This window comes from Chiloscyllium punctatum, chromosome 37 (assembly GCF_047496795.1).
Source record: "Chiloscyllium punctatum isolate Juve2018m chromosome 37, sChiPun1.3, whole genome shotgun sequence".
NCBI classification, from domain to species: domain Eukaryota; kingdom Metazoa; phylum Chordata; class Chondrichthyes; order Orectolobiformes; family Hemiscylliidae; genus Chiloscyllium; species Chiloscyllium punctatum.
The window spans coordinates 36,798,331-36,826,292 of NC_092775.1; the positions used below are offsets into that span (position 1 = coordinate 36,798,331).

A 27,962-nucleotide genomic window follows, 5' to 3' on the forward strand; every position below is an offset into this window, starting at 1 on the left:
TAATATCCTAATTCTCAAATAATAGACAGCAAAATGGTTAAAGAAAATACTGGAAATATTCAGCAAGTTTGGCAAATGCTAAAATTTCACATTAGCGCAAGCCCAACTCCCTTTAAGGTCACAGATTCAGGGAACTCAAATGAGGATCTTAAAGGAGTGGAGAAAGTGAGGACTGCAGATGCTGGAGATCAGAGCTGAAAAATGTGTTGCTGGAAAAGCGCAGCAGGTCAGGCAGCATCCAAGGAGCAGGAGAATCAATGTTTCGGGCACAAGCCCTTCTTCAGGAATGAGGAAGGTGTGCCAAGCAGGCTAAGATAAAAGGTAGGGAGGAGGGACTTGGGGGAGGGGCGTTGGGAATGCGATAGGTGGAAGGAGGTTAAGGTGAGGGTAAAAGGCCGGAGAGGGGGTGGAGGCGGAGAGGTTGGGAAGAAGACTGCAGGTCAAGAAGGCAGTGCTGAGTCCAAGGGTTGGGACTGAGATAAGGTTGGGGGGGGGGGGGAGGGGGGGGGTGGTGGGGAGAAGGGGGGAGGCGGAGGGGAAATGAGGCAGCTGGAGAGGTCGGTCGGTTTATAGTAAATGTCCGTGTTGAGTCTGTCGGCCAGATAGAAATGGAGAGGTCTAGGAAGCGGAGGGAGGAGTCTGAGATGGTCCACGAGGAGGTTGAACGGTTCATCCACTTTACTAACACCTTCCACCCCAACCTCAACTTTACCTCTGACTCAACACGGACATTTACTATAAACCGACCGACTCCCACAGCTACCTACATTACACCTCCTCCCACCCTGTCCCCTGTAAAAACGCCATCCCATATTCCCAATTCCTTGGCCTCCGCTGCATCTGCTCCCAGGAGGACCAATTCCAATACCGAACAACCCAGATGGCCTCCTTCTTTAAAGACCGCAATTTCTCCTCAGACGTGGTTGACGATGCTCTCCACCGCATCTCCTCCACTTCCTGCTCCTCCGTCCTTGAAACCCGCCCCTCCAATCGCCACCAGGACAGAACCCCACTGGTCCTCACCTACCACCCCACCAACCTCCAGATAGATCGTATCATCCTTCATCATTTCCGCCACCTCCAAAACAGACCCACCACCAAGGATATATTTCCCTCCCCTCCCCTATCAGTGTTCCTGAAAGACCACTCCCTCCGCGACCCCCTCGTCAGGTCCACACCCCCCACCAACCCAACCTCCACTCCCGGCACCTTCCCCTGCAACCGCAAGAAATGCAAAACTTGCACCCACACCTCCCCCCCACTTCCCTCCAAGGCCCCAAGGGATCCTTCCATATCCGTTAGAAATTCACCTGCACCTCCACACACATCATTTACTGCATCTGCTGCATCCGATGTGGCCTCCTCTACATTGGGGAGACAGGCCGCCTACTTGCAGAACGTTTCAGAGAACACCTCTGGGACACCTACACCAACCAACCCAACCGCCCCATGGCTGAACACTAACTCCCCCTCCCACTCCGCCAAGGACATGCAGGTCCTTGGCCTCCTCCATCGCCAGACCATGGCAACACGATGCCTGGAGGAAGAGCACCTCATCTTCCGCCTAGGAACCCTCCAACCACAAGGGATGAATGTAGATTTCTCCAGCTTCCTCATTTCCCCTCCCCCCATCTTATCTCAGTCCCAACCCTCGGACTCAGCACCGCCTTCTTGATCTGCAATCTTCTTCCCGACCTCTCCGCCCCCACCCCCTCTCCGGCCTATCACCCTCACCTTAACCCCCTTCCACCTATCGCGATCTTAAAGGAGTGGGCTTGTATTAAACAGTTGTGATGATATGTACTGACACCTGTCAGATATCCTCCAGTCTCCAGCTCTACCTGCCACAAAGCTTCAAACAGAACATGAAGCTCTTCCTTTCCACTGTGAAAGTAGTGGATTTCACCATGGCAACAATACCGCACGAAGAGGTGATGGAATAACTACTTTGTTGGCTTCCAGTGCAATACAAGAGCTAGTATCAATACTCCAGATGCATCATTTGTCCTTTACTGAATTGCTATAGAACAAAACCATTAAATTAATTTGTTTAAGCAGTGACCAGATTTGTTTTGAGTTAACCTTGCTAAAATTACATGGCAACCCCCTGCTTCACAGCATTTGAGTTTCAAATCATATCAAATTTCAATGTCTCTGAAGTCACTTTGAACCAAGAGCTCCAAGATTTCTACTTTCTATATGTTTTCATGGTCAGATGCTATCACCATATTAAGATTTACACTGGCTCTTGTTGCTTCCCTGTTGCCATCGGTCACAAAACAGCCATGTGTTATGTTTATCAAATCAAAGCTACTTATGTATTCCTAATTTATTGCTGACTGACTGACTTCACCTTTTTCAAACTCATTTTACCACTTCATGGAAATCAAACTGTTTTTTACCTCAAAGTCTGATTGGTTTATTGGTCAGGGAGGTGATGGCCTAGTGGTATTACCACTGGATTGTTAATCCAGAGACCAGGTAATGTTCCGGGGACCCGGGTTTGAACCCCATCACAGCAGAAGGTGGAATTTGAATTCAATAAATATCTGGAATTAAGAATCTAATGACTACTATAAAGCCATTACCAATTGTTAGAAAAACCCATCTGGTTCACTAACGTTCTTTAACTGACATCCTTACCTGATCTGACCTACATGTGACTCCAGACCCACAACAAACTAATTGAATCTCAACTGGCCTCTGAGCAATTAGGGATGGGCAATAAATTCTGCCTAGCCCTCATCCTGTTACAGAATAAAGCAACTTAGCACCTCTTACAGAACTAATTTCTCAGATATCCTTGGTTAACCTTCTTCCACTCCTGTATATGTTTTATTTCCCCTCTCAATAACCCGTTGCTTCAAGAATAGGAACAAGGATGTCTTGCTGCAATTTTGCAAGGTAGAGCAGCCACACAGGAATTTTGTGCACAGCCCCTGTCTCCTTATCCGAGGAAAGATGTTACAGCTATAGAGGGAGTGCAGCAAAGGTTTACCAAACTGATTTCTGGGAGGAATGACAGGTGTAATTTACGAGGAGAGAGTGAGTGTCAGTTAGTATTGTATTCAAGGGACTTATGAAGAATGAGGGGGATCTCACAGAAATCTATAAAATTCTAACAGAACTAAACAGGTTAGATGCAGGAAGAATGTTCCTGATGCAGGGGAGTACAGAACCAGGAGTCATGGCTTAAGGATAAGAAACAAATCTTTTAGGACAGAGGTGAAGAGAAATTTCTTCATCCAGAATGGTGAGCTTGTAAAATTCACTGCCACAGAAACTGGTTGAGGCCAAAACATATGCATTTTCAAGATAGATGCAGATGTAGCTCTTATGGCTAAAAGGATCAACGGATATGGGGAGGAGGGCAAGGTTAGAGTATTGAGCTCCATGATCAGCTATGATCATAATGAATAGCGGAGCAGGCTCGATGAGGTGAATAGTCTATTCCTGTTCCATCTTTTATGTTTCAATGTTTTGATTGCAATTCTCTAAGGTCAGTCATATTTTCGATATTCCTACCATATCACGGCTGCCTACTACTAAAACCTCCCTTTTTAGTATCATGCTTCTGTCATTCATGTACATACATTGTATTGTAGACTTGATCCCTTTTGTAGTTTCCAGTAATTGCCAGAAGATAGCCCTTCTTAGAATATCTGTTGTGTAAATATCTCTACCCATCTAATGGCTAATTTTCAATCTACTTCAGTCAGGAGAAACAATTGTAAGCATACTGAGATAAGCTAAAGTCTATTTCAGAAAAGTGTCATGATCCCAGTTGATGATACTGAACATGGCAGATCCCAGAATGAAACCTGGATGAACAGATCAGATTTTTTTTTAATCAGTTAGTTAGCCACTGAAACATATTCACATGATACTGCAGGTTTTCTTAAACAGCATGTTTATTACACAAAAAAAAAGAACAAATCAAACTATCAAAATGTAAAAGACAGAATGATCTTAAATCATCTAGCAAAACAAAGTTTCAACCTGTTTCAAAGATATGAACAGTTAGAAACATAAGTCCAAAGACATCGCACCCCTATCTCAATGCTTCAAGTTTCTACTTAACTGACAGCTTATAGTTTCTTTCCTGTGAACTGTGGAGATAATTCTATGAGAGCTTTCTAAATCTGATAGAAAACTTGTCACAAATCTGAGGGCCTTAACTTTCTCAGTTCCAATAAGAACATAAGACTTAGATGCAGGAGTAGTCATGTGACCCTTCAAGTCTGCTTCACTATTCAATAAGATCATGGCTGACCCTTTTGAAGCCTCAGCTCCACGTACCCACCCTCTCACTATAATCCTTAATTCACTTACTGTTCAAAAAAATTATCTTAGCTTTAAAAGCATTCAATGAGGAAGCCTCAACTACTTCACTGGGCATGGAATTCCATAGATTGACAATCCTCTGGGTGAAGAAGGTTTTTCTCAATTCAATCAGAAATCTGCTCCCCAATTTTAAGGCTACGCCCTCTTGTCCTAGTTTCACCCGCCAGTGGAAACATCCTCTCTACTTCTATCTTATCTATTGCCTTCAAAATTTTCTATAAGATCCCCCCCTTCATTCTTCTAAATTCAAATATAATCCCAGTCTACTCAGTCTCTTCTCAGTACATCCTATCTCAAGTAAGGAAACCAAAACTGCACACAATACTCCAGGTGTGACCTCACCAGCACCCTATACAGCCGCAGCATAGCTTGACTGCTTTTAAACTCAACCCCTTTAGCAATGAAGATAAAACTCCATTTGCCTTCTTAATTATCTGTTGCATCGGCAGACCAATCTTCTGCAATTCATGTACAAGGACTCCCAGGTCTCTCTACACAGCAGCAAGCTGCAACATTTTACCATTCAAGCAGTAGTCCTTTTTACGGTCATTCCTACCAAAATGGACAACTTCACATTTATTAACATAGAGTACAATGTGCCAGACCTTTGCCCACTCACTTAAATATGTGTCCCTTTGCAAGGTTTCACAGTCCCCTGTACACTTTGCTCTGCCACTCACCTCAGTGTCATCTGCAAACTTTAACACACTACACAAGGTCCCCAACTCCAAATAATCTACTTAAATTGTGAACAACTACGGTCCAAACACTGACCCTAAGGCATACCACTAGTAACTGAGTGCCAACCAGAAAAAAAACACTCATTTATCCCCACTCTTGCTTCCTGCTCATGAACCAACCCTCTATCCAGGCTAATACACTTCCTGTAATGCCATGCATCTTTATCTAATGCAGTAACCTTCTGTACGGCACCTTTTCAAATGCTTTCTGGAAATCTAGACACACCACATCTACTAGGTCCTCATTGTCCATTATGCTCGCAATATCTTCATAGAATTCCAGTAGATTAGTTAAGCATTTTCTGCCCTTCATGAACCCATGCTGCACATGCCCTATGGAACAACTCCTAACCATATGTCTTCCTATTTCTTCCTTGATAATAGACTCAAGTATTTTCCCAAGACAGAAATTAATCTAACTGGTCTATAACTCCCCATCTTTGTCTATCTCTTGTAGATTTCTAAGTTTTCTTGGTGTGGAAATTTCACAAACTAAACTCGGTTTAGCTGGTTCATTCCTTGAAATGCCCTGAGCTCCTTCTAGCAGTGAAATCAAACTTGCTTCTGAACTCTAATGTTTTCTGAACTGATTTTTAAAAATATTGCTCAATCATAGATTTCTTTAAACTGAAAGTAAAACTGATGGCCTTAAAGTTTACTCTACCTATCATAAACCCAACAGCATAAACATCTTGCCATTAACATTACAGAAATCTAAGTCACCTGTTTTTTGACAAATGTTGTATTCAGGCAACTGTTCTGGAAAGACTTGTTGATCTTTTTTTAAAAAAAAAAGACCTTTGCAGAAGTAACCAACATCCATTTACTTCAATTTTGAAATATAAACTCCAAACAATATCTAGGTAATTCTCCTATAATGCCATAGTTGCATTCCATCGAAACTTTGCTTAACAGAAGTAATGAGGCTTATGAGCAAAGTATAAAAATGGCGCACTCACCAACAACTTGAAGAGGAGGCTGATGCACTCTTTGTTGAAGACCTTTCAGAGTATTTTGCATCTCTTGCTGAAGCTCCTGTATGACTTCTTCCAGTAAGCCTGCTTCTCTTAATCCACGCCAAAATGTGAAAGTATCATCTTTGGTTTGACAAGAAAAAAAATCAATAACCAATGAATAAATATGTGCAGGAATTTGGTAGCAGAAGCCAGCTACTTGATCACTATGGCAATGTTACACTGAACCTGATACCATACCCTTATATCAGCCAATTTCATTCCAAGCGGTTAGCTGTTTCTCTGCAAAGGACTCTGCTTTTAAAATGCTGGCATAAAAAGCTGGTTAAAATACAGCAATCTTTGTTTTAATTGGCATCTGATGAATTGGCACTATCGATAAACTGGTGACAATTATACATCGTAAATACAAAAAGTATACTGAATGTTGCGACCTCCGCAATGTCCGAATCGTAAGTTGAAGTTGGGATGGGAATCAAAAATCGTGGCACTGGAAAGCACAGCAGGTCAGGCAGCATCTGAGGAGCAGGAGAGTCGAGATAAATAGAGGTGTGGGGGTTGGGCTGGGGGAACGATAGCTGGGAAGTTGATAGGTAGAGGCAGGTGGGGGCTGATTGTGTTGGTTTGATGGGGAGGATGGAGCGGATAGATGGGATGGAAGATCGACAGGTGGGACAGGTCAGGGAGATAGTGCCAGATTGGAGGGTTGGATCTGGGAGGAGGTTCATGGAGGGGAGATTTGGAAACTAGTGAAGTCGACATTGAAGCCATGTGGTTGAAAGGTCCAAAGGCGGAAGATGAGGCATTCTTCCTCCAGTCATCAGGTCGCTTGGATTTGGCAGTGGAAGTGGCCCAGGACTAGCACATCCTTGGTGAAGTGGGAGGGGGAAGTTGAAGCGATCGGCACAGGAAGGTGGGGTTGTTGGGTGTGTGTCTCCCAGAGATGTTTCCTGAAACTCCCTGCCATGAGGAGACCACATCGAGAGTAACGTCCAAAGTGGGAAGGCTGTCTGCCAATAATTTTTAAGTTATTATTTAAGTGGTTTATGCTATAAATAAAGTATAAATTTGACGTGTATAACCTCTACATTATGTTTCTTTTGCTTAGTGCGTGCTCTTATATTGATTATGATGATCTCTTAATCAATCAGAAGTTTTGATCAGTCAGTACCTTGCTGGTTAATAGAAAATTTGCTATAGAACATTTGAAGAATTCATCCCATGATACAACAGCACACTATTTGGAACTGCCTTGACCATGTAATTCACAATCTTTGAAAGTAGGCTTAGCCTGTTTAAGAATCAAATATAGGTTACACTTAGGCTTAAATTTTCCTACTTACTACATGTCAATGGCCATTATATGAACACCAATAATATGTAGACTGACAATCTTTACGTGCATGTTTTGAAGAATTATTAAATCTCAGTACCTGGTATTGTTGAAATCCATTCAGAATTGTCTTCACAGCTCTCAACTCTAGATGAGGCAGGTGAGCCATTAACTGAAAAAGTTATGAAAAATTCAGGAATTAGGTACTGAGGTATTGCTTTGAAAAACAAAGTAGTTATTAGTCACTGAATCAGAGGAATTCTCCTAAGCCTCCCAATAATTACTAATGTCTTCTCTTTCGGTGTTCCTCTTCAATGAATGGATGTTCTCCTTGAATTGTGGAAGCTATTGGATGAAAGAAAGCCGAGAAGTCACTGGAGGCCCAGGCTGTGGGCGGGTGATGGTTAACTTCAATTCTCATGTACCGTATACTGGGCAGGGGGCATGATACTTTATTATACAGAACGTTATTAGAAATTAAAAAGGCTTAGAAAATTATGGAGAAGCAGATAGTGAGCTCATGAAACTCATTAATATAACTGCACATAAAACATGTCTTCGCTTTTTCAAAGCTAAATATTTTCCCGATTCATTGCTAAGAAGCTCATTTTAGGTGTATAATTTGTACAGATAAATAATGAATGGATCATCACTTATTAATCCAAGTCATATTAATATAGTCCTTCCTCTGAGCTCTTACAACAGCATATTATTTGTAAAATAAAAACATGATTTTTCTTAAAGAAACATTTGCACCATAACATACTGGATATGCTGGGCTAACATAATTACTGTATAAAATGAATAAATTATGAGTTTTGAATACAAATGGTAAATTGGCCCTTAATCATTACTACTGGTTATAATTGTGTACTTTTTAAAAATTAAAACTGCTAATTTTTTGTTCTAGCATTAGGTGGCGTTGCAAATTCCAGCTAGAAATAACAACAAGGATGAATATCAACTAGAATGGCCTTCCTGTGACTTTGTGATGTATGTAAACACTACTGTTTATTTTTCAAAATCACACTAAGAACAGTGGCAGCTCTATCAGAGAATCAGTGTTTCAATTTTATGGTATTGTAAATTTATATTTATATAATTCAATTTCAGACTTTTGTATTGGCTATGACAGCTTTCATGCACGTCTAGTTAATGTTAACCATCATCAAGACAATCCATCACTTCCCACACATAATCTGATACTTTAGTTTTAAGTGAAGCTATTAAGAAGAATTGCATCAGAACCACAGTTTACAGCTGTGGAACTAGAACCAAATTATGTTCTAATGGTGCAGGTTGTCACTTAAATGGATAACTGTTCAAATAGCTTTTGATGGTTTTGAAAGAAGCAAAATGTATGTGCCAATAAGAAAAAAATGTTTGTTTTTAATTTGAAATTAAACTGAAAAATTTACAAGCAACAGCATTATAATCTGAAAACAATACAAACACATAATTGTCGATATACCACATTTATAAGGTTTATCATTGCGAACATTTTTGGTTTTTTTTCTGAACACAGACACATTCCTATCATTATTTTAATCAGAACTTTACCAGAAAGTAAAAAGCCCAGATTTTGTGGTGATAATGACAACAAATGTGTCAGATCTGTTTACCATGATTACACAAACAGCAATTTCGAGAATCCAGATTTGGGCAGCATAAAATACAAATTTGCAGTTGCTGTCAAGTGATTCTATACTTTATCAAAAGGTCAACTATTGAGGACCACTCCCATCACCCAGAGTGCAATCCCTAAGCAGTGTAAAGGACAAAAACTTCCATTTTAATGCCATTGGTCTTGTTATACAAATGTGTAATTAAGTTACACTTGATTGAAGAATGTGACTGGGTTTTTAAGTGCTGCCCAAATTTTATACTTACTGGTAAATAACCTTGTTTGCACTGAAAAACTAATGTAAAACATACAAAATGTCAATTTTTTTCCATAATAAACATTTTTGTCATTTTTAAAATGATTTGAAGTTTTTTTTAATGTTTTGGATTCTATATTAATTGAATCAAAATTATTTATTTTACATCTAAAAATTGAATTTCAAATTAATGATAGTCTTAAATTCTTGATTTGGGGTGCATGAGAATACTTTAACGTGATTTGCTGTTTACCCTGCTTGGCTTCATCACTCGGTTGGATCCTGAATATTCATGAGATTTGGTGTCAGATTTAAACGGCCACTGACAAAGAAAAATCCATGCCACGTATTGCTAGATCTTTCTGGCCTGTTATCTTTGAGGTCACTAACAATAATTACTTAAATTCAGCACAAGACTCACAGTACTACACCAGTAAAAGCAAAATACTGCAGTTTTCAGAATTCTGAGTTCACAACAGAAAATTCTGGTAAGATTCTGCCAGGCCTGCTGAATATAACGAGAAAGAAATACTTCTGCTATTCATATTGGGCCATCAACTTTTTGATTCCATGTTCTCTCCTATGGAAGGTTAAAAATTGTTATGGAAATAATATTCACCCATTCATGGATTTATCTATCACCTTACAACATCCTCAAAATATTTTCCACCTTATTAACTACTTTTGCTTTGTCCTGGATGATGTCACGCTTCCTGATTGCTATTAGAGCTGCACCAATCCAGGCAAGTATGCCATCACATTCATGATTGGTGCCTTGTGACACAGGTGGTGGACAAGCATTGGAGAAACATGGAGATAAGTTACTTGCCTTGGAATTTCTAGCCTCTGACCTGCTATTGTAGCCACAGTATTTGTATGGCTGGTTCACTTTGTTTTCTGCTCAATGGTAATTGTTGTCAGTGAGCACTTCAAATTTGGCAATGTCAAATTTGATGTCAGAGGAGATGACGAGGTTTTGCTTGCTTGAAAGAGTCATTGCGATGTGCAAACGTTACTTGCCACTTATCAGTACCATCTTGGATGCTGTCCAAGATTGTTGCATATGAACCATTTCCACAATACAATGGTCTTCTTTTCTGCATAGTGTGACTCAGCTTAACCAAAATACTGTAAAGACACCTTTTCCTGCTTCAAATATGTCACTAGATTACACAATGAATCAGACCACAACTTGGAGGAACACCTTATCTTCCATCTGGCCAGCCTACAGCCTGGAGGACTTAATCTCCTTTCCCATCACCCTCTCCCCCTCCCTTTCATTCCTCTCATCAAGCCTTCTTTCCAGCCACCAACCGGATTCACTCCTCCCATTGACCAACCAGGTCATATCCTCTATCTGTCTTCACTTATCCGCACCTCATCACCCTGCACTGCCCCCATCCCCTTTAGCTGCAGCTCTATTTGCACCTACCCCCAGTCCTGAAGAAGGATTACACCCAAAAAGTTGACTTCTCCACCTCCTGATGCTGCCTAGCTTGCTGTGTTCTTCCAGCCTCCTGCTTGTCTACACTAGATGACATATGTCCAGTTTAATAATCATGAAGCATCTTAACTGAATATCTCAAAAAGAAAAAGACAGCACATCTCCAGTATGTATCATAGAAAATAGCAGCAATAGACCATTTGGCTCTCCAGGTCTGCTCCACTATTCAATATGATCATGGCTAATCATTCAGCTCAGTACCTTGTTCCCACTTTCTCCCATACCCTTTGATCCCTCACAACTATATCTGTCAGAATTCCACAGACTCACCACATGAGATTTCTCCTCATTCCAGTGCCAACTAGTCTAACCTGTATCTTTAAGTGGTGACTGCTGGTTCTGGACTTTGATTATTGGGAACATTCTTCCTGGGGTAAACCTGTCTTTTCCCCTTTGAATTTAATAGGTTTCTAGGAGATCCTCAACACCCCACACTACCTCCACTCCATTCTTCTAAATTCAATGAATATAGTTCCGACAGATCCAAACTCTCTTCATATTTCAGTCCTGCCTTCCTAAAATCAGTCTGATAAACCTTCACTGCTCTCGCTCCAAGGTTAGTATATCATTTCCCAGTAAAGGAGACCAAAACTGCACATAATACTCCAAGTTTTCTCAGCAAGGCCCTGTATATTTAAAGCAAGACATTCTTGCTTCTGTACGCAAATTCTGTTGCAAAGACGGCCAAAGTGTCATTTGCCTTCTTGACCAACTGCTGCACCTATGTTTAGTCTTTCAGTGACCAGAGTCCAAGGACACCCAGCTCCTATTGTCAATAAATTGGGAAAGGTAGAGGGGCAATCAGGTAGTAATCTGCCTTCCCATTTTTGCTCCCAAAATGGATAACCTCATATTTATCCACATTATACCTTATCTGCCATGCATTTGGCTACTCAAATTCAAATTACTCAATGTCCAAATTAAACTGAGGCATCTCTGCATCCTCTCTATAGTTCATCCTCCCACCAACTTTGTCTCATTTGCAAACTTGGAGATATTACATTTAGTTCCTTCGTCCAAATCAATAATATATATTGTGAATAGCTGGAGTCCAAGCACTGATTGCTGCAATACCCACTAGTCACTGCCTGCCACTTAGTAGAATTAGCTATTTATTCCTACTGTCTGTTTCTGTTTGCCATCCAGTTCTCTATCCATTTCAGGGGAAAGTGAGAACTACAAAGGCTGCAGATCAGAGTCAGAGTCAAAAAGTGTGGTGCTGGAAAAGCACAACCTGTCAGGCACCATCGAAGGAGCAGGAGAGTCAACATTTTGAGCATAAGCTCTTCATCAGGAGTGTTCTGAAGAGCTTATGCTTGAAACGTCAACTCATCTGCTCCTCAGATGCTGCGTGACCTGCTGTGCTTTTCCAGCACCACATTTTTTGACTCTATCCATTTCAGTATACTTCCCCCCAGTCTCATACAATTTAATTTTATAAGCTTTTCTTTTGTGTGGGGCCTTACCAAAAGCCTTCTGAAAGTCCAAGTAAGCCACATGCACTGCGTCCCCCCCCCCCCCCCCCCCCAAAATCAACTCCACTAGTTACAACTTCAAAGGATTCCAGTAAATCTGTCCTTTTGCAAATCCATTCAGACAGCTTCTGATCCTGCCACTGTTTTCCAAGCACTCTTCTGTTAAATCTTTTATACTGAACCCCAGCACTTTCCCCAAAACTGATGTCAGGCCAACGGGTCTATAATTCTCTTTCACTCTACCTCCTCTTTTAAACAGTGGTGTTACGTTAACTATCCTTCAATCCATAGGAACTGTTCCAGAGTCTATAGGATTCTTGAAAGATGACCACCAAAGCATCCACTATTTCAAGGGTCATTTCCTTAAGAACCCATCAATTTCCCCAACACCATTTATGTACTGTATACAGTACAATAAGAGTACTGTTTCTTTCAGTTCTTCCCTCTCATTCAACGCTTTGGTCCCCAACATTTTGACATGTTATCTATGTCCTCCTTTGTGAAGTCAGGCACAAAATATGTATTTAATTCATCTGCTATCTCTTAGTTCTCCATTATATCTTCCTCTGTTTTTAACTAAAGTTCCTACATTAGTCTTCACTAATCTTTTTCTCTTCATAATCAATTTAGGTTACTTCAGGAGTGCCTGTGAAACAAAAACAAATAGCTTCTTTCAAGCAGAAAGAATCTCCCATTCAATTTGACTGTCGGTATACAAAAATTGCATAGATATTAATAAAGAAAATGTGTTACCATCAGTTAAAGCAGGAGTCACTGAGATGTACTCTGTTGATTGCTGACTGCTCAAAGATGACCTGGCACTGGAAAGATCAATTTTTGTACTACGACATGTATTGGAACACACTTTACTATGTTGGTAGAAATCCAATTCTCCAGAATCCATGATTTTTCTTCAGTGAAGTAAAAGTAAAACAAATTTAGTTAATGAGTTGCATGTGAAACTTATACATATGCATTATCAACCAGAAACATCTAAAGTGACAACATCCTCTTATTAATATCGACTTCAGTCTATTACTACTGTTACAGACAACATGGGAACTGAGGTGAAGCTAACTGACAATTGATCTTCCCCAACCTTCTAAGTCCGAGACAGCATGATAGTTACTTTTTTTTAATCTGCCCCTTACTCAAACAGACTAATGCATATTGACAAACTATATTGCCAGCAGCATACAGCTTAGCAGTCAATCCAAAGAGTAGACAATGCTATGTACAACCAGCACTGTTTCCAGCATCATGCCTACAGTTATGACTTGCTGCTTATTATTACAGCTTACCTACAGCTCTAAAAAGGAAAGTGCATTGTGACTGCTAGACTGCTACATGCAGCCAGCTGTTTTCCAGCCTCAGCACAGGCCCAAAGTTATGATTTGCTGACATCAGTTATAACTCACCTACAGTTCTGAAAGGGAAGGTGCACTGTGATTGCTGAAAGTGACTGGAAACAGTTTATGATGCAACAAGCAGCAATGACTGCTCATGGAATAAAAGGGAGGAGACTGATTGTGTATGTGGGTGTTTATGCAAGTTTACTACTAATGCTTTCATCTCTTCTGTGCTGATTCTGAAAGATGGAAATAGGAAAAGATGTCCTTTACCCACAATGACCAATGAGGCTCTCCATACATTTAATGAAAAGACAGTGGAAACAGAGAATGATAGATGTTAATATTTAGAGTATAGCCCCAAAAACCTGTATGCTGTAAAAAGTTAAAAGACTCACATGAGTGGGCAAGGAAACTGAAAGCATCTTCAATCTATTGTATTCTATCATTAACGGCAGTCACTGCTCATATCTTCCTACCCAATATTAGAAACTGTTTCTTACAATCGGAACTATTAGGTTCATTCATGTCCTTCAGCTTCCTTCATGTATTGAGCACATTGCAGGGCTTAGAATCATATCTCACACCTCATACACACTTTCATCTGTTCCACCATGACAACCAAATAAACCTAGCATATTGCACATGTCACTGACAAACACCCATTTTTCCCTTATTGGGGAAGGTATTGCACAACAGAAGAAATAAAAAAAAACTGGAAGGGAATGGTATACTTGCATGGTTTGACATTCATGAATGAAACAGAGCTTCCCATTATGCAAAGAGTCAATGCCAACATGGTGATCAGCTGTAAGGCTGAATGCTTAGAAGATAATGATATTCTCAAATCTAATCCTACTCACATCCAACAATCTACATGACTAGCAAGCCACTGGGGGATACATTCCAAGGCTTTTGCTGACTTAACATTTACATTACAGAGACAGGAGAGCCAGAAACCAGATAAATCAGAAGTCCAAAATAGCAAAGGGTCTGGTAGTATTTGTCTCCAAAAATAAAAAAAAACACACACACATACAAAAATCAGGCTAGGATTGGGAAAGAGTCTCACGTTGATCAGAAGAATATTCCAGAAGCAGAAGGCTAGAAAAAGATATTCCATGAAAGACATGAATTTAAGGAGTTCATGTTCAGTTATTAAAAGTGGACTGAGTTAACAGTCTGTTTAAATGTCCCACATTAACTGAAAAAATGAACAGAACCTAGTGAGTGCACAGAAATCTGTTGAAAAGGAAACAAATTACAGTGCTGTCAGGTGAGCAAAAAGCTGTAGCATGGAAATATGGATGACTCCTCATTGAGGCTTTAGCATAAGATTGAGTGGGTAGCATGGAGGCACAGTTGTTAGCACTGCTGCCTCACAGCACCAGGGACCCAAGTTCAATTCTAGCCTGAGGTGATTGCCTGTCTGTAATTTGCATGTTCTCCCTGTGTCTGCATGGGTTTCTGCTGGTGGTCCTGCAGTCCAAAGATGTGCAGTATTGGTAGATTGGCCATGTCAAATTACCCCATAATGTCCAGGGATGTGCAGGTAGCTAGATTATCCATAGTAAAAGAGAGATATGGTAGGGAGATGGGTCTGGGTGGGGACACTCTTTGGAAGATTGATGATGACTTGATGGGCCGAGTGGCCTAAATCTGCACCTTCGGGATTCTACTGCTGGGGTAAAAAGGACAAATATTTATTTTCAATGAATTTGTTCCAATTGTTGTTATGTAAATGCACCATTATTCCAGCTGATGGACAATTAGGATCATAGAATGAAATATGGCTTGCCTGACCATATTAAAAAATTTAAAAACAGATCTGTCATTGAAATACAGTCACACAAGGCTGCAGAGTTCCTTTAACCACAGCAGCATTGCATTACACAAGAAGAAATAAATAAAAGCCATGCTATCCAATATAGAAGACAATTCAGAAAAAATTTAAAATAAACAAAAGTGTTTTGAACCTATTTTTCAACATCATCCATTGGAAGAAATTAACTCTCCAGTGTTAACTAAGTTCTTCTTAATGGATTTACCCAGACTTTTCTTTCCTGTGAATTGTGGAACGTTCTTACACAAATAGCCACAAAATTGACTGCTTGAACTTTCCCAGTTTCTAATAAACAAGATTTCTCACCCAAATGTTTTTGGTCTTGAAGCTGCATAAACTAAACTTCTGCTGAGGTGACCTATGCCTGGACTGCTCTGTAAAGCTTGTTTCTAGGACAGAAATTATTATTGTTTCTTCCCCATCAGATTCCTTCCAAACTACCCTAAAAACTTTCAAATTCTAATATTTCCTAAACTAAAATGAATGTTAATTATTCTTAGCTGAAAATTCTAGTTTACTCTATCTGTTGCAAACATATCACTCCAGGTTTGCAGTCACCTGCTCTGACACACACTGTTTCGGAAGAACAAAAAGAAAACCATTCACAAAAGTAGCCAACACTCATTTGCCACAATGTTGAAATCCAAACTCAAAGAATATTAGCATATATAAATTATACACATTTCACATCTTTCCCACTCCCTGCCACCATAGAGGAGTTCTGAAGAGCTTATGCTTGAAACGTCAACTCATCTGCTCCTCAGATGCTGCGTGACCTGCTGTGCTTTTCCAGCACCACATTTTTTGACTCTATCCATTTCAGTATACTTCCCCCCAGTCTCATACAATTTAATTTTATAAGCTTTTCTTTTGTGTGGGGCCTTACCAAAAGCCTTCTGAAAGTCCAAGTAAGCCACATGCACTGCGTCCCCCCCCCCCCCCCCCCAAAATCAACTCCACTAGTTACAACTTCAAAGGATTCCAGTAAATCTGTCCTTTTGCAAATCCATTCAGACAGCTTCTGATCCTGCCACTGTTTTCCAAGCACTCTTCTGTTAAATCTTTTATACTGAACCCCAGCACTTTCCCCAAAACTGATGTCAGGCCAACGGGTCTATAATTCTCTTTCACTCTACCTCCTCTTTTAAACAGTGGCGTTACGTTAACTATCCTCCAATCCATAGGAACTGTTCCAGAGTCTATAGGATTCTTGAAAGATGACCACCAAAGCAGCCACTATTTCAAGGATCATTTCCTTAAGAACCCATCAATTTCCCCAACACCATTTATGTACTGTATACAGTACAATAAGAGTACTGTTTCTTTCAGTTCTTCCCTCTCATTCAACGCTTTGGTCCCCAACATTTTGACATGTTATCTATGTCCTCCTTTGTGAAGTCAGGCACAAAATATGTATTTAATTCATCTGCTATCTCTTAGTTCTCCATTATATCTTCCTCTGTTTTTAACTAAAGTTCCTACATTAGTCTTCACTAATCTTTTTCTCTTCATAATCAATTTAGGTTACTTCAGGAGTGCCTGTGAAACAAAAACAAATAGCTTCTTTCAAGCAGAAAGAATCTCAGAACACTCCTTTAAGAGGCATTTTTATTTCCCATCAAGAAGTTCTTTAACACTATTTCTATATTACATTAATAATAACATATCGACATTAAATAAACAATGAGTGTCATGATAACAAACTTTATACAAGTCCAATTGGATCACATCAGTTGGTTTCCTTCACATGTGTTCTTGACTAACGGTCCACCATCCCAATGTTATTTTTCAAGTGCAACACGAATGAATTTTAAATTGCACAGCTAGAGTATTAAACTCCAGAGAAACCTGAAATTTCTTGAAAACAAACAAATCAAGGGATTGGGCTCAAAGAAACTGACATTTGTTTAGCGTTGTTAGCAAATTTCAATGTAATGAGGTGTCAACACAAAAGTCAACGTCTCTTTCTCCACAACTGATAAATTGTCACCAAAAAAAAACTCACAGGTTGTTCAATGCCCATTTCATCTTGTAGTGAAATTGTACCCACACCAACTAACATCACTGGCATTAAATGTCAGTTTGAATGACTTTTCATAAGTTAGTGCTGCTAAAACTGGAGAGGTTGTCGGCCCAGTTATGCCCTGTGCACATAATACAGAATAAATCTAACCTGGTCAATTACTGCCCCATCAATTTACTCTCAATCATCAGTAAAGTGAAGGAAGGGGTCATCAGCAGTCCTATCAAGAATCACTTGTGAGTAATAAACTACTCTCTGGCACTCAGTTTGGGTTGAATCAGGGCCCAACTTAATTACAGCCTTGGTTCATAATGAGCCAAACAGCTGGATTTCAGAGGAGCAATGAAAGTGACTGCCCTTGACATTAAGGCTGTATTTGACCAATTGTAGTATCAAGAAATCAGAGAAAAATTATAATCAATCTGAATCAGGAAATTCTCCACTGGTTGCAGTAATATCTAACACAAAGGAGGATAGTTGCAATTGTTGGAGGTTAGTCATCTCAGCCGCAGGACAGTTATGCAGATGTTCGTCAGGATAGTGTCTTAGGTTCAATCATTTTCACATACTTCAACAATGATCTTGGTTACTGAAGCAGTCTATGTCCAAATGCAGCACAAACTGGACAATATCTAGGTTTGGACTGACATGTGGCAATCAACATTCATGCCACACACATGCCAGGCAATGACCACCTTCAACACGAAAGAACCCAACAACTGACCCTTTCCAATGGCATTGCCATCGTTAAAATTTCCCACTAACTTCACCCTGGGGTTCCCACTGAGCAGAAACTGAACTGGACTAGCTATACAAAAACTGTGGTTACAAGCATAAGTCAGATGTTAGGTATCCGGTGTTAAGTAACTCACCTCTTGATTCCCCAAAGTCTCTTCACAGGCTACAAGGCAAAGTCTGCTGCAATACTTCCCACTTCCTTACAGAAGTGCAGTTCCAAACACACTCAAGAGAGCTGACATCATCCAAGCTAAAGCAGTTCTCTTGATTGGTTACACGAGCACAAATATTCACTCCCTCACCCACCAACACTCAGAAGCAACAGCGTGTACTATCTACAAGATTCAGGGCAAAAATTCATCAAGCGCCTTTCAAACCATGGCCACTGCAATCTAGATGGCAAGGGCAGCAAATACACAGGAGCAGTTCCACCTGAAAACTCACCCCTACGCCACTTAGCATCTTGACTTGGGAATATATCAATGTTTCTTCAATTTCACTAAGTAAAAATCCCAGAACTCCTACCCTAACAGCATTGTGTGGGTATCTACACCAAATGGACTATAGCAATTCGAGAGGATGCTCACTACCACCATCTCAAAGTCAACTTGAGATAGGTAATAATGTTGATTGAGCACTGATGCTCACCTTCCTTGAATGAATGAAAAGAAAGCAAAAAGTTGTTGTAATGGTAACATCACTCGACTAGTAATCCAGAAGCCCAGAACCTGGGGACACAGGTTCAAATCTCACCATGGCAGGTTTAATTAATAAAATCTGGAACGTAATCACAGTTTCAGTAATAGTGACTGTAATGACTACCATCAATTGTTGCAAAAGTGTGAAACGAGATGCACAGGAATCTCAGACATTGGCTGTCGTTGATTTTCAGGTGTGAGATTAAACTTCCCCACCCCACCCCAAGCTTCCTAGGCAGATGTGACCTCTTGTTGAAAGCACTTCCCCATCTCCTCTCCCTTTCTTAGCAACATGCTTTACTCTGAGCAGCTTCTTTTCCTTCTTTCAGAAATCCTGTATTTCAAAAGAAAAGGCTGCAAATGTAAAATGCCAGATTGTATAGAAGCTTTAAGTCGTAAAAAGGACTTCAATACCTCTCACACCATTCTCTGTAAACCTTTAAAGATTTCAAATTGCAGAAAGCAGTAAAAACATGTACAATTGTGATATGAACCAGAATAAATCAACTACAAAGCAAACCTGTAAGATAATGATTATCCCTTTAGAAAGTGCTTGCGAGGGGTCCTTTGTATTCTTTTAGTCCAAGATAAATTTGTGAGGTTAAGACGGTGCTGGATTGAAAAGTGAATTCCAAAATGCCTATGCTGATGTCACATGCCATGATCTGCATGCTCTGCATTCTTTCAGAGTGTGTACTAACCAGTTTACTAATATGAAAACCAGCATGACTGTACACATTTCACGAACTAAGGGTCACTATAGACCCCAAAGTTCAAGTGTTACTGAGACTGATCTTTTCCTCATCAAGACTTTGCAATTGGAAAAATGCCACATTTAGTCCTAGATTTTGGTATCATCATATTCCCTGGGCAACGCAACTCCATTTTAAGATTGATCATTAAAACATGTTTATTCTTGTTTAAATTTTGAAATTACACTGATAGAACAAATCAAACTTTTTATTAAATAGTAGTAGTGTATCTCAAACCTCAGCATCACACCATTCAAACGGATAGCTCTCTTCCAGTCTTTCAATGTAGATTTTCCAGCTAGATTCACAAATTCTTTGGGACTTATAAGTTGATTGTCAAACTGGAAAGAAAAATAAGACACTGCAACTTAATAGCTGTAGGAAGTTAAATATTAGGTTTTGCTGCTATAACAATTTCACTAACATACTGTAGAATGATTCTCCCCAAAATAATTTACTTCCTTTTCTTGTGTCATATTCCCTCTATTTTCCCTCCCATTAGGTATGATCTGTTTGTGTAAGATGATGATACATAAGCTGCTGAGATCTAATCAGAAGAGTAGAAAGATGATCATACAAATACCCAAATGGAAGAAAGCATGCACTAATGGTACAGTGATATATTTTCATTAGGTTATTACTCCATCTGTGAAAAGGCACCAAATTGCTGGAAACACAAAATAAGACAGGTAGGAATTGTGGAAAGCACCTTTGAGGTAATTCTAAAGACTGCCAACTGGTGCTTCAAAACTACCATTATCACTTATTCTAAAGTTAAGTGTTTGCCTGTTCCAGCAAAAGAAGTGTAATTTTCCCTTTCTAGCACTTTACTACAAAAGGTTCTAATCAAAGAGCAAGAACAGAACACTCACCTGAACACATTTTATGTTGATACCAGGACAAACAAACTTTTTCCAAATGAGGTTCGCTTTACTTTCTCCACAGGTTATAGGGTAAATTATTTCTGGCTCTATATTATCTCCCTCTCCAGCAATTTTTACCTCTACAAAGAGCAAACAAATAAATATTTCAAATTTATTAAACCATGAACAATGTTGCCCTCGTAGAGAGGAAAATAGAGATCATTTCAGATAAAAGATTTGATTCAGCTCTCACTCAGCCTGCACCAGTCAGTACAGGACTGAACCTATTCATTTTACCCAGCCTTTCAAAGTACCCCAACAGTTCCTTTTGAGATTCCTCAAAAGGTTTACTTTATATTTTCAGGGACAACTTTTTGGATTTTAGTGGCTCCTTTCTCAGTCATGCTAATTCCTTCGTACAAGCAATTGGTCACTTAGTGAACTTTTGTATTTATGTTAATATGTGGGAGATTTGATGCACACAGAAGCAGAAACTAGAGGAAGCACAAATATTTCCAATAATCACTGTTCCTTTCAACTTGAAGCAACAATTCACAAAGAGAATATTAAATTCCTAGACACTACTGTATTTAAATTGGCTAAATACAACAGCAACAATTTTTTTTTCAAATAAAAACACTTTCAAACACAAAAAGCCGTCCCAAACATGCTTTCAACAGACTGGTGAGATCACAGTTAAACCATTGCATTTTTGTCTCTAACACAGCCACTGCATCTTCAGTATTTCATAGTCTACAAGATATTTTTAAATGTGACAATACATAAACCCAACTTTTAATGGAATAAACAATTCAATAATAATTTATGTAATTATACCCACACTGCATATATAGATCTCTTGATCTCCTGCAGCTTTTATCTAAAGACGCCGTGCTAATTTGCAAGGAATCCATTACTTCAGATTCTCTGTTCCTAGTTAAGTGAGCATTCTTTATTGAAAAGTTTTGTTTTACCCTCTTGCTGCCCACTTCTAGATTCTTTCCACCCTTTGTAGGCCATCTCTCTCTTTCAGATTCTTTCCACCTTCTGCAGACACTTCTTCCTTATTGCAGGGTCTTATTTCCTTTTGCAGCTTCTTACTCCCGATTTTGCATCCTCACTGCAACCACCCATCTAGCCCCCAGCCAAACCCCTCCTCCTTACTCTTCCTGGACTTGTTCACCAGCCTTACTATCCATTCCCAACTCTGCTTCCTCCAGCCTGACAGACTGCTACCACTCACTACAAATTCCCAAATTACAGACTGCTTCTCTCCCAAGCCAATAGGTTCACTATGAACCCATCAGCAGCCTGCACGGGAGAGAACCAGTCTGCAGTTGCAGGAACATCTACACACCCTCCCTTCTGTACTATGAATGGGTGGCAACATGAGCCTGATTTGTTAGCCCAGTGAATGGATTTTCGAAGGCAGTCTGGGGATTTTAGGGATAGATCCACTCTCACCTTCCATGTATATTTTGAGTATGTGGGCTATTGAATGCAATGATCACATCTAAATTCCTGACTAAAGTTCCAGGCAAGTGTGTAGATTTGTAGTGCAGCCTGTATGAAATCCACATAATTGGTGATGCCTGTCTGATAATACTGCACAAGGCACTGCAAGTGAGATCTAGATTACATGAATTATTCAAGTAGTTCAAGATTTTAATATATTTCTAGCTATTGTGTAACATGGTTCAATATTGTTTTATCATCTGTGTGACTGACTATTTTTTAAAACCTGTTGAGGATTTCAATGTGCTGCCTGTAGACATGTAAAGGGCGAGTTAAAATACAAAAAGCCTTGTTAATACTTTTAAGTCAGAAAATCACCTCTTAGTTTTCATTAACAGCTGTAAAGCTAATGAAATGCAGATTTATTTTTAGGTGTATGGTGCCCTAATGCCAGATTTGTCCATCAATACAAAAGGAAATTAAAATAAAATGAAAGCCTGTTCAATATTTGAGACTAAAAGGACTCTGCTTTATAACATTACTTAGAATGTAGTGTAGCATACTTGTTTAGTAATAACTGTTATCTGTTTAATGGTTTATAAAGAATTTCTATACTTTAGAAGTTTGGGAATGTTTAGCCTCCCCAAATAGAAATGCTAAGGAGGATGTGTGTTTAAAAATCAGAGGTCACAACATAAATTTAGAAATCAGTGATGATAATATGGGAAGGAAAATGACAGGAGAAGGAGAATTTTCATGGTGCCTGACGGTCAGTGATTGGTGATAGGTGGGGGCAGGTATTGAGTTGAATACTAAAATTTGATGTACAAATCAATGAGTGACTTTGAAATATAGACTGGGAAGTCGTGTGGATAAGTTATAATTTGAGATCCAAAGCTGGGCAGTTAAAGAACCAGGCAATGAGATCAGTATTCAGCAGATGATAACCTGAAGCACTGCTAAATTTAGTGGGAAAAAATCCAAATTTTGAATATAAAAAAATGATAAATGAATCTAGGACAACATGTGCCACAATGTCACCACTGATGGGATCTATTACAGTCAGTAAATAGGTTTCTCCCATTATAAAAATGTAGACATACTGGTTTAAACTATAAAATATTGATGTTTTGATTTAAAGTCTTTAATAGCAAAATCCTAACATGGCAGTTAAGGTTGAGATCAAGAGACCACACTTTTTAAATAAAAGGATGCTACCACATCCTTCAGGTTGCATCCAGTATTACAGGTAAATGTAAGAAAAAGAGAACAAATAATGAACCCTGACTGTTCAGACACATGATCCACCAAAAGGTGGAGCTTATTACTTCCATTTTAAGAATAACTATTTCTCCCAAGTTTGAGAAAAAGTACTCTTAGCTTAATAAATAAAATGACTCCTCAATAACATGACTTCACACTGAAATGGAAAATAATCTGGTTACGGTTGGAACGGTTTTAGTTTTCATATTGCTTATGAAGAGTTTGAAGTCATTCTAGACTTACTATGCTCCAATTGTCAAAGAATTACTGTCTCCCAAGGAGAGTTGCAGTTCACGATAATTCTGAGTACTGCTTCTAAACCGATTACTGAAGGAAAGAGATATAACACCACACAAATTATACAAGGGAAAAGTTAATTATAGACATCTACAAACATTTATATATCTATATATTCCTTTTTAAATATGAACTTGGAATCTATAAGCCATAAAAAAATTATTTAATCACACAATAATGTTCAAGTGTGATTAAACGAACTCCCTCACAGGATATTGTATGTAATACACAAGTTAGTTAAACATGACTACGAAGGTAGGCTTGGTACACACAACTCTCTAGGATATCTATTCAGAGAAAATGACAGCATTTCAAAATTCAAAGAGAAGCTCCACTTTTCAGTCCTTATTAGCAATTTACATATAATCTTAATTATATGAGGCAAATGTTTTCATCACAGAAATATGCATGGTATTTTAACCCTACCATCACCAGTTATTATAATGGGGTAATTGTCTTGGATGTTTTCTGTTTATTCACTGTGACACTAATAAAACACTTATTAAGACAGCAACAAAAACTGGAATCTCTCTATTGCATGGGTGTCTGTGCTAGAAAAAGATAAGCTTTCTTATCAACACTGTTGCACTTGCTTTGTTTCGCCGTCTCCGTGAATAATTTTGTTTTTCCAACTCGAACTATTTTTATATATATTATTTATTGATTTGCTATTAAACTCAAACTGTTTATTTGCTTTCTTCCTCCTTGCTCCTGACATATTTTAGTTTTTTTTTAAATCTCTAAAGACCATTCATTTTAGCCAAGCACTGGTGAGTTCACCATGCACCATTCCATGCATCAAAACAGAAAGGATACCAACAAGCAAATACCCCCTTTGTAGTTCACTGTAAAATAACATAGCAGGGCAAATAAATGTTTCCACAGCATGATGTGGTTTTATTATCCAGGGAAAACATGTGTTCCAAAAACATAATGACACTAGTATTATTTGGAAACCTTACTAAAACTAAAATTTGCTTGAAAAAAATTTCTTCAGGAAGCATTTATGGTGAATGAAATGCCCAAATTTTACTAGCAGTTTTGCTAGTGCCATTATTAATTCCAGCACTATGTGATTAAATCTATTTTCATTATAAAAGCTGTAGGAATATAATTATGTTGAAAGATTGTTTGATTAATCAGTGGTCTTCCTTTGCCAAAGTATATGATGAAATCAAGTCACTTAGTGATGGTAGCTTGAAGTTCAGATTAACTGACTGCCCATGATGACAGCCATGTCATCTGGTAACCTAATTTTCTCTTATGCAAGAGCACTGCAGTATAAAGTACATCTACTACTGCTATTAAGATTTCAAAATCACAAAATATGTACGTAAATTCCCTTTGATACCCCATCATTTAAAAATCAGTAAATTTCACCTGTTAGGATTCCAGAACAGACCACCGCCTTAATGCTACATTTCCAGGCACTATTGACCAAAACATGTTACAATCTAGTTAGGGATCAATAATGCTATTTTTTTTAAATCATGGCAAAAGGTTTTATCGAGGGGATTTACTAAGAGAGTAAAGCTACAACATTCCATGGTTTTGAACAAGCAACAATACTTTAATACAATCTAAAATATATGTAATCCATATTTCTAACACTAAGAAATTAAAATTTGATGTGATTAACATGGGTAATATTTTTACACCCCACAGCAGATATCATAGCAAATATGATCAGGACAGATCCCAAAGATTTCTCAGTAACTCCTACCCAACCATTGATGACACAACGTGTCATCAAATCTCATTGAACTTTACAAGGGACTACAATTCTTCACTTTTGCTGGTCACTCCTTTTAAGAGCAATTCCGTCATGGACTGCATCACCTTCCTGTCCTGGATTCACTCACCTTGACTCCATAACTGCAATCCACTACTGAAACATTTGATTTATCTCCAGCTTCTCAGGGCTTCAAGGTGTGATGAGAGAGTGTAGTTGTAAAATACAGAATCATTCATTTTATATTGAATGGTGAGCAGGCTCAATGGGCCAAATGCCAGCCTTTACTCCCATTCTTGATGGTTTTTTGCTCACAGCAGGCTTCACCAGCCTAAAGATTATCCATGGGTTTTCCCTGAACTCTCATCTTCATCATTTACATTAACAAAATCACAGAAGTATCATGGGAGTAAACAGAGGTCATATGGTCGATCATAATGCATCAAAACAAATGTTGTTTACAGACTTTTCAACATTCTCACTCTCAGCTGCACTGAAGTATTAATGCTTGTAGACTTCTTCCAAAACCCTCATGACTTCCCCAGAACGACAACCAGTGACCCTTTCACTTTCACAACTCCCCAGGATATTAGAGCCCTGACTCAATTCTTAGCTGCTTATTAATTCGTAGAATTTTCCCTGAGTTTGTTCCAACAGCACAGATCCATCCAATTGCTCTAGACTTCTTCCATTCAGGACAACTAAAATGAGTCCTCCTAACAGGGAGTCTACTTCAACTGTCTGCGACCCCAGAAATATTCTGAGTGATCATAAAAATGTTACAAAAAGCCCACTGCTGACACAGGGCAAAACAGAATGTAGCCACCTAGCAACTTTGGAATTCTCTATACCCGTGAATGTTACAATGTTGCAATTTTCACTGAATGACCAAAGACTCATTACAACCCAGAGTGTAAGTCTGCATTTTCCCCATTTCAGTTCCCTGAGTGATCAATAATGCAACTACAATAAATATTCTGTTGAGAAATAAGTTATGTTGAATTACTTTATCTGAGGAATTAAAACAGTTGTCAGTTTCTTTTACACAGACTGCAAACACTTGACTCAATATGTAAATAATTCAATTACAGTTGTTATAACCTGAATGAGACCGCAAATTTTGTTATGAACTGGCAATGGGCCAGCAACTACAATATTTCAGGATTGTCAAGTTAGAAAGGTCTAATAATCTAAATGTATCAGTAAATTCGCCATAGTCTTACCAGCCCACAGCCTGGTCTCTTGTGAGACAGATATGACTGGTGTTGGTTTAATCTGAGGGTTACCATGTCTCTAGCAAGAAGAGAGGTTGAGAAGGAGAGTCCTTCATGGTAACCTCAGCTGGTGTGGGAAATTAAAACTATGCGTGGCATCTCTTTGCACTGCAAGCCATTCAACCAACTGAGCTAACCAACTCCCTATTAAAATAATCTACAATATATAAACACTTTTTAAGCTGAAATCTACAACTAACGAGATAAAATGGTTTGACACAAACACCCCTCAGAGTACACTAAATAGCAGATGTAGCCAAGAGAGATTCCTTAGTTTACTCAGCACGCACCCAGATGGTAATACTACAATGGGACACCAAATCTCATTTCAACTTTATCTCCCTCGAAGAGATTCTAACTATTCATTTTCAACGGCATAACTTCAGAACAGCCTCAAACGTTATTCCACCATGGACTGCCTCAAGGATTGATCAGGTCATAGAGTCATAGAGATGTACAGCACGGAAACAGACCCTTCGGTCCAACCCGTCCATGCCGACCAGACATCCCAACCCAATCTAGTCCCACCTGCCAGCACCTGGCCCATATCCCTCCAAACCCTTCCTATTCATTTACCCATCCAAATGCCTCTTAAATGATGCAATTGTATCAGCCTCCACCACTTCCTCTGGCAGCTCATTCCATACACATCGAACCCTCTGCATGAAAAAGTTGCCCCTTAGTTCTCTTTTATATCTTTCCCCTCTCACCCTAAACCTATGCCCTCTAGTTCTGGACTCCCCGACCCCAGGTAAAAGACTTTGCTTATTTACGCCCCTTAATTTTGTAAGCCTCTATAAGATCACCCCTCAGCCTCCAATGCTCCAGGGAAAACAGCCCCAGCCTGTTCAGCCTCTCCCTATAGCTCAGATCCTCCAACCCTGACAACATTCTTGTAAATCTTTTCTGAACCCTTTCAAGTTTCACAACATCTTTCTGATAGGAAAGAGACCAAGGGCGGCACGGTGGTTAGCACTGCTGCCTCACAGCGCCAGAGACCCGGGTTCAATTCCTGCCTCAGGTGACTGACTGTGTGGAGTTTGCACGTTCTCCCAGTGTCTGCGTGGGTTTCCTCCGGGTGCTCCGGTTTTCTCCCACAGTCCAAAGATGTGCAGGCCAGGTGAATTGGCCATGCTAATTATCTGGTAAGGGGTAAATGTAGGGGTATGGGTGGGTCCCGCTTCGGCGGGTTGGTGTGGACTTGTTGGGCAGAAGGGCCTGTTTCCACACTAATCTAATCTAATCGCACGCAATATCCCAACAGTGGCCTAACCAATGTCCTGTACAGCTGCAACATGACCTCCCAACTCTTGTACTAAATACTCTGACCAATAAAGGAAAGCATACCAAACGCCTTCTTCACTATCCTATCTACCTGCGATTCCACTTTCAAGGAGCTAGGAACCTGTACTCCATGGGAGTCCT

At 39.4% G+C, this 27,962-nt stretch overlaps 1 protein-coding gene across 1 annotated transcript in view; it reads right to left on the reverse strand.

Moving 5' to 3' along the window:
- Nucleotides 1-27,962, reverse strand: part of gmeb2 (glucocorticoid modulatory element binding protein 2) — a 67,808-nt gene that overhangs the window by 6,254 nt on the left and 33,592 nt on the right. Inside the window, exons 4-8 of the mRNA XM_072556580.1 lie at nucleotides 20,526-20,656; nucleotides 19,891-19,994; nucleotides 13,004-13,161; nucleotides 7,492-7,563; nucleotides 6,044-6,181 (exon numbers count right to left, since the gene is read on the reverse strand). Of these exons, the coding sequence (XP_072412681.1) occupies nucleotides 6,044-6,181; nucleotides 7,492-7,563; nucleotides 13,004-13,161; nucleotides 19,891-19,994; nucleotides 20,526-20,656 (603 nt within the window). The remainder of the gene's footprint in view (nucleotides 1-6,043; nucleotides 6,182-7,491; nucleotides 7,564-13,003; nucleotides 13,162-19,890; nucleotides 19,995-20,525; nucleotides 20,657-27,962) is intronic.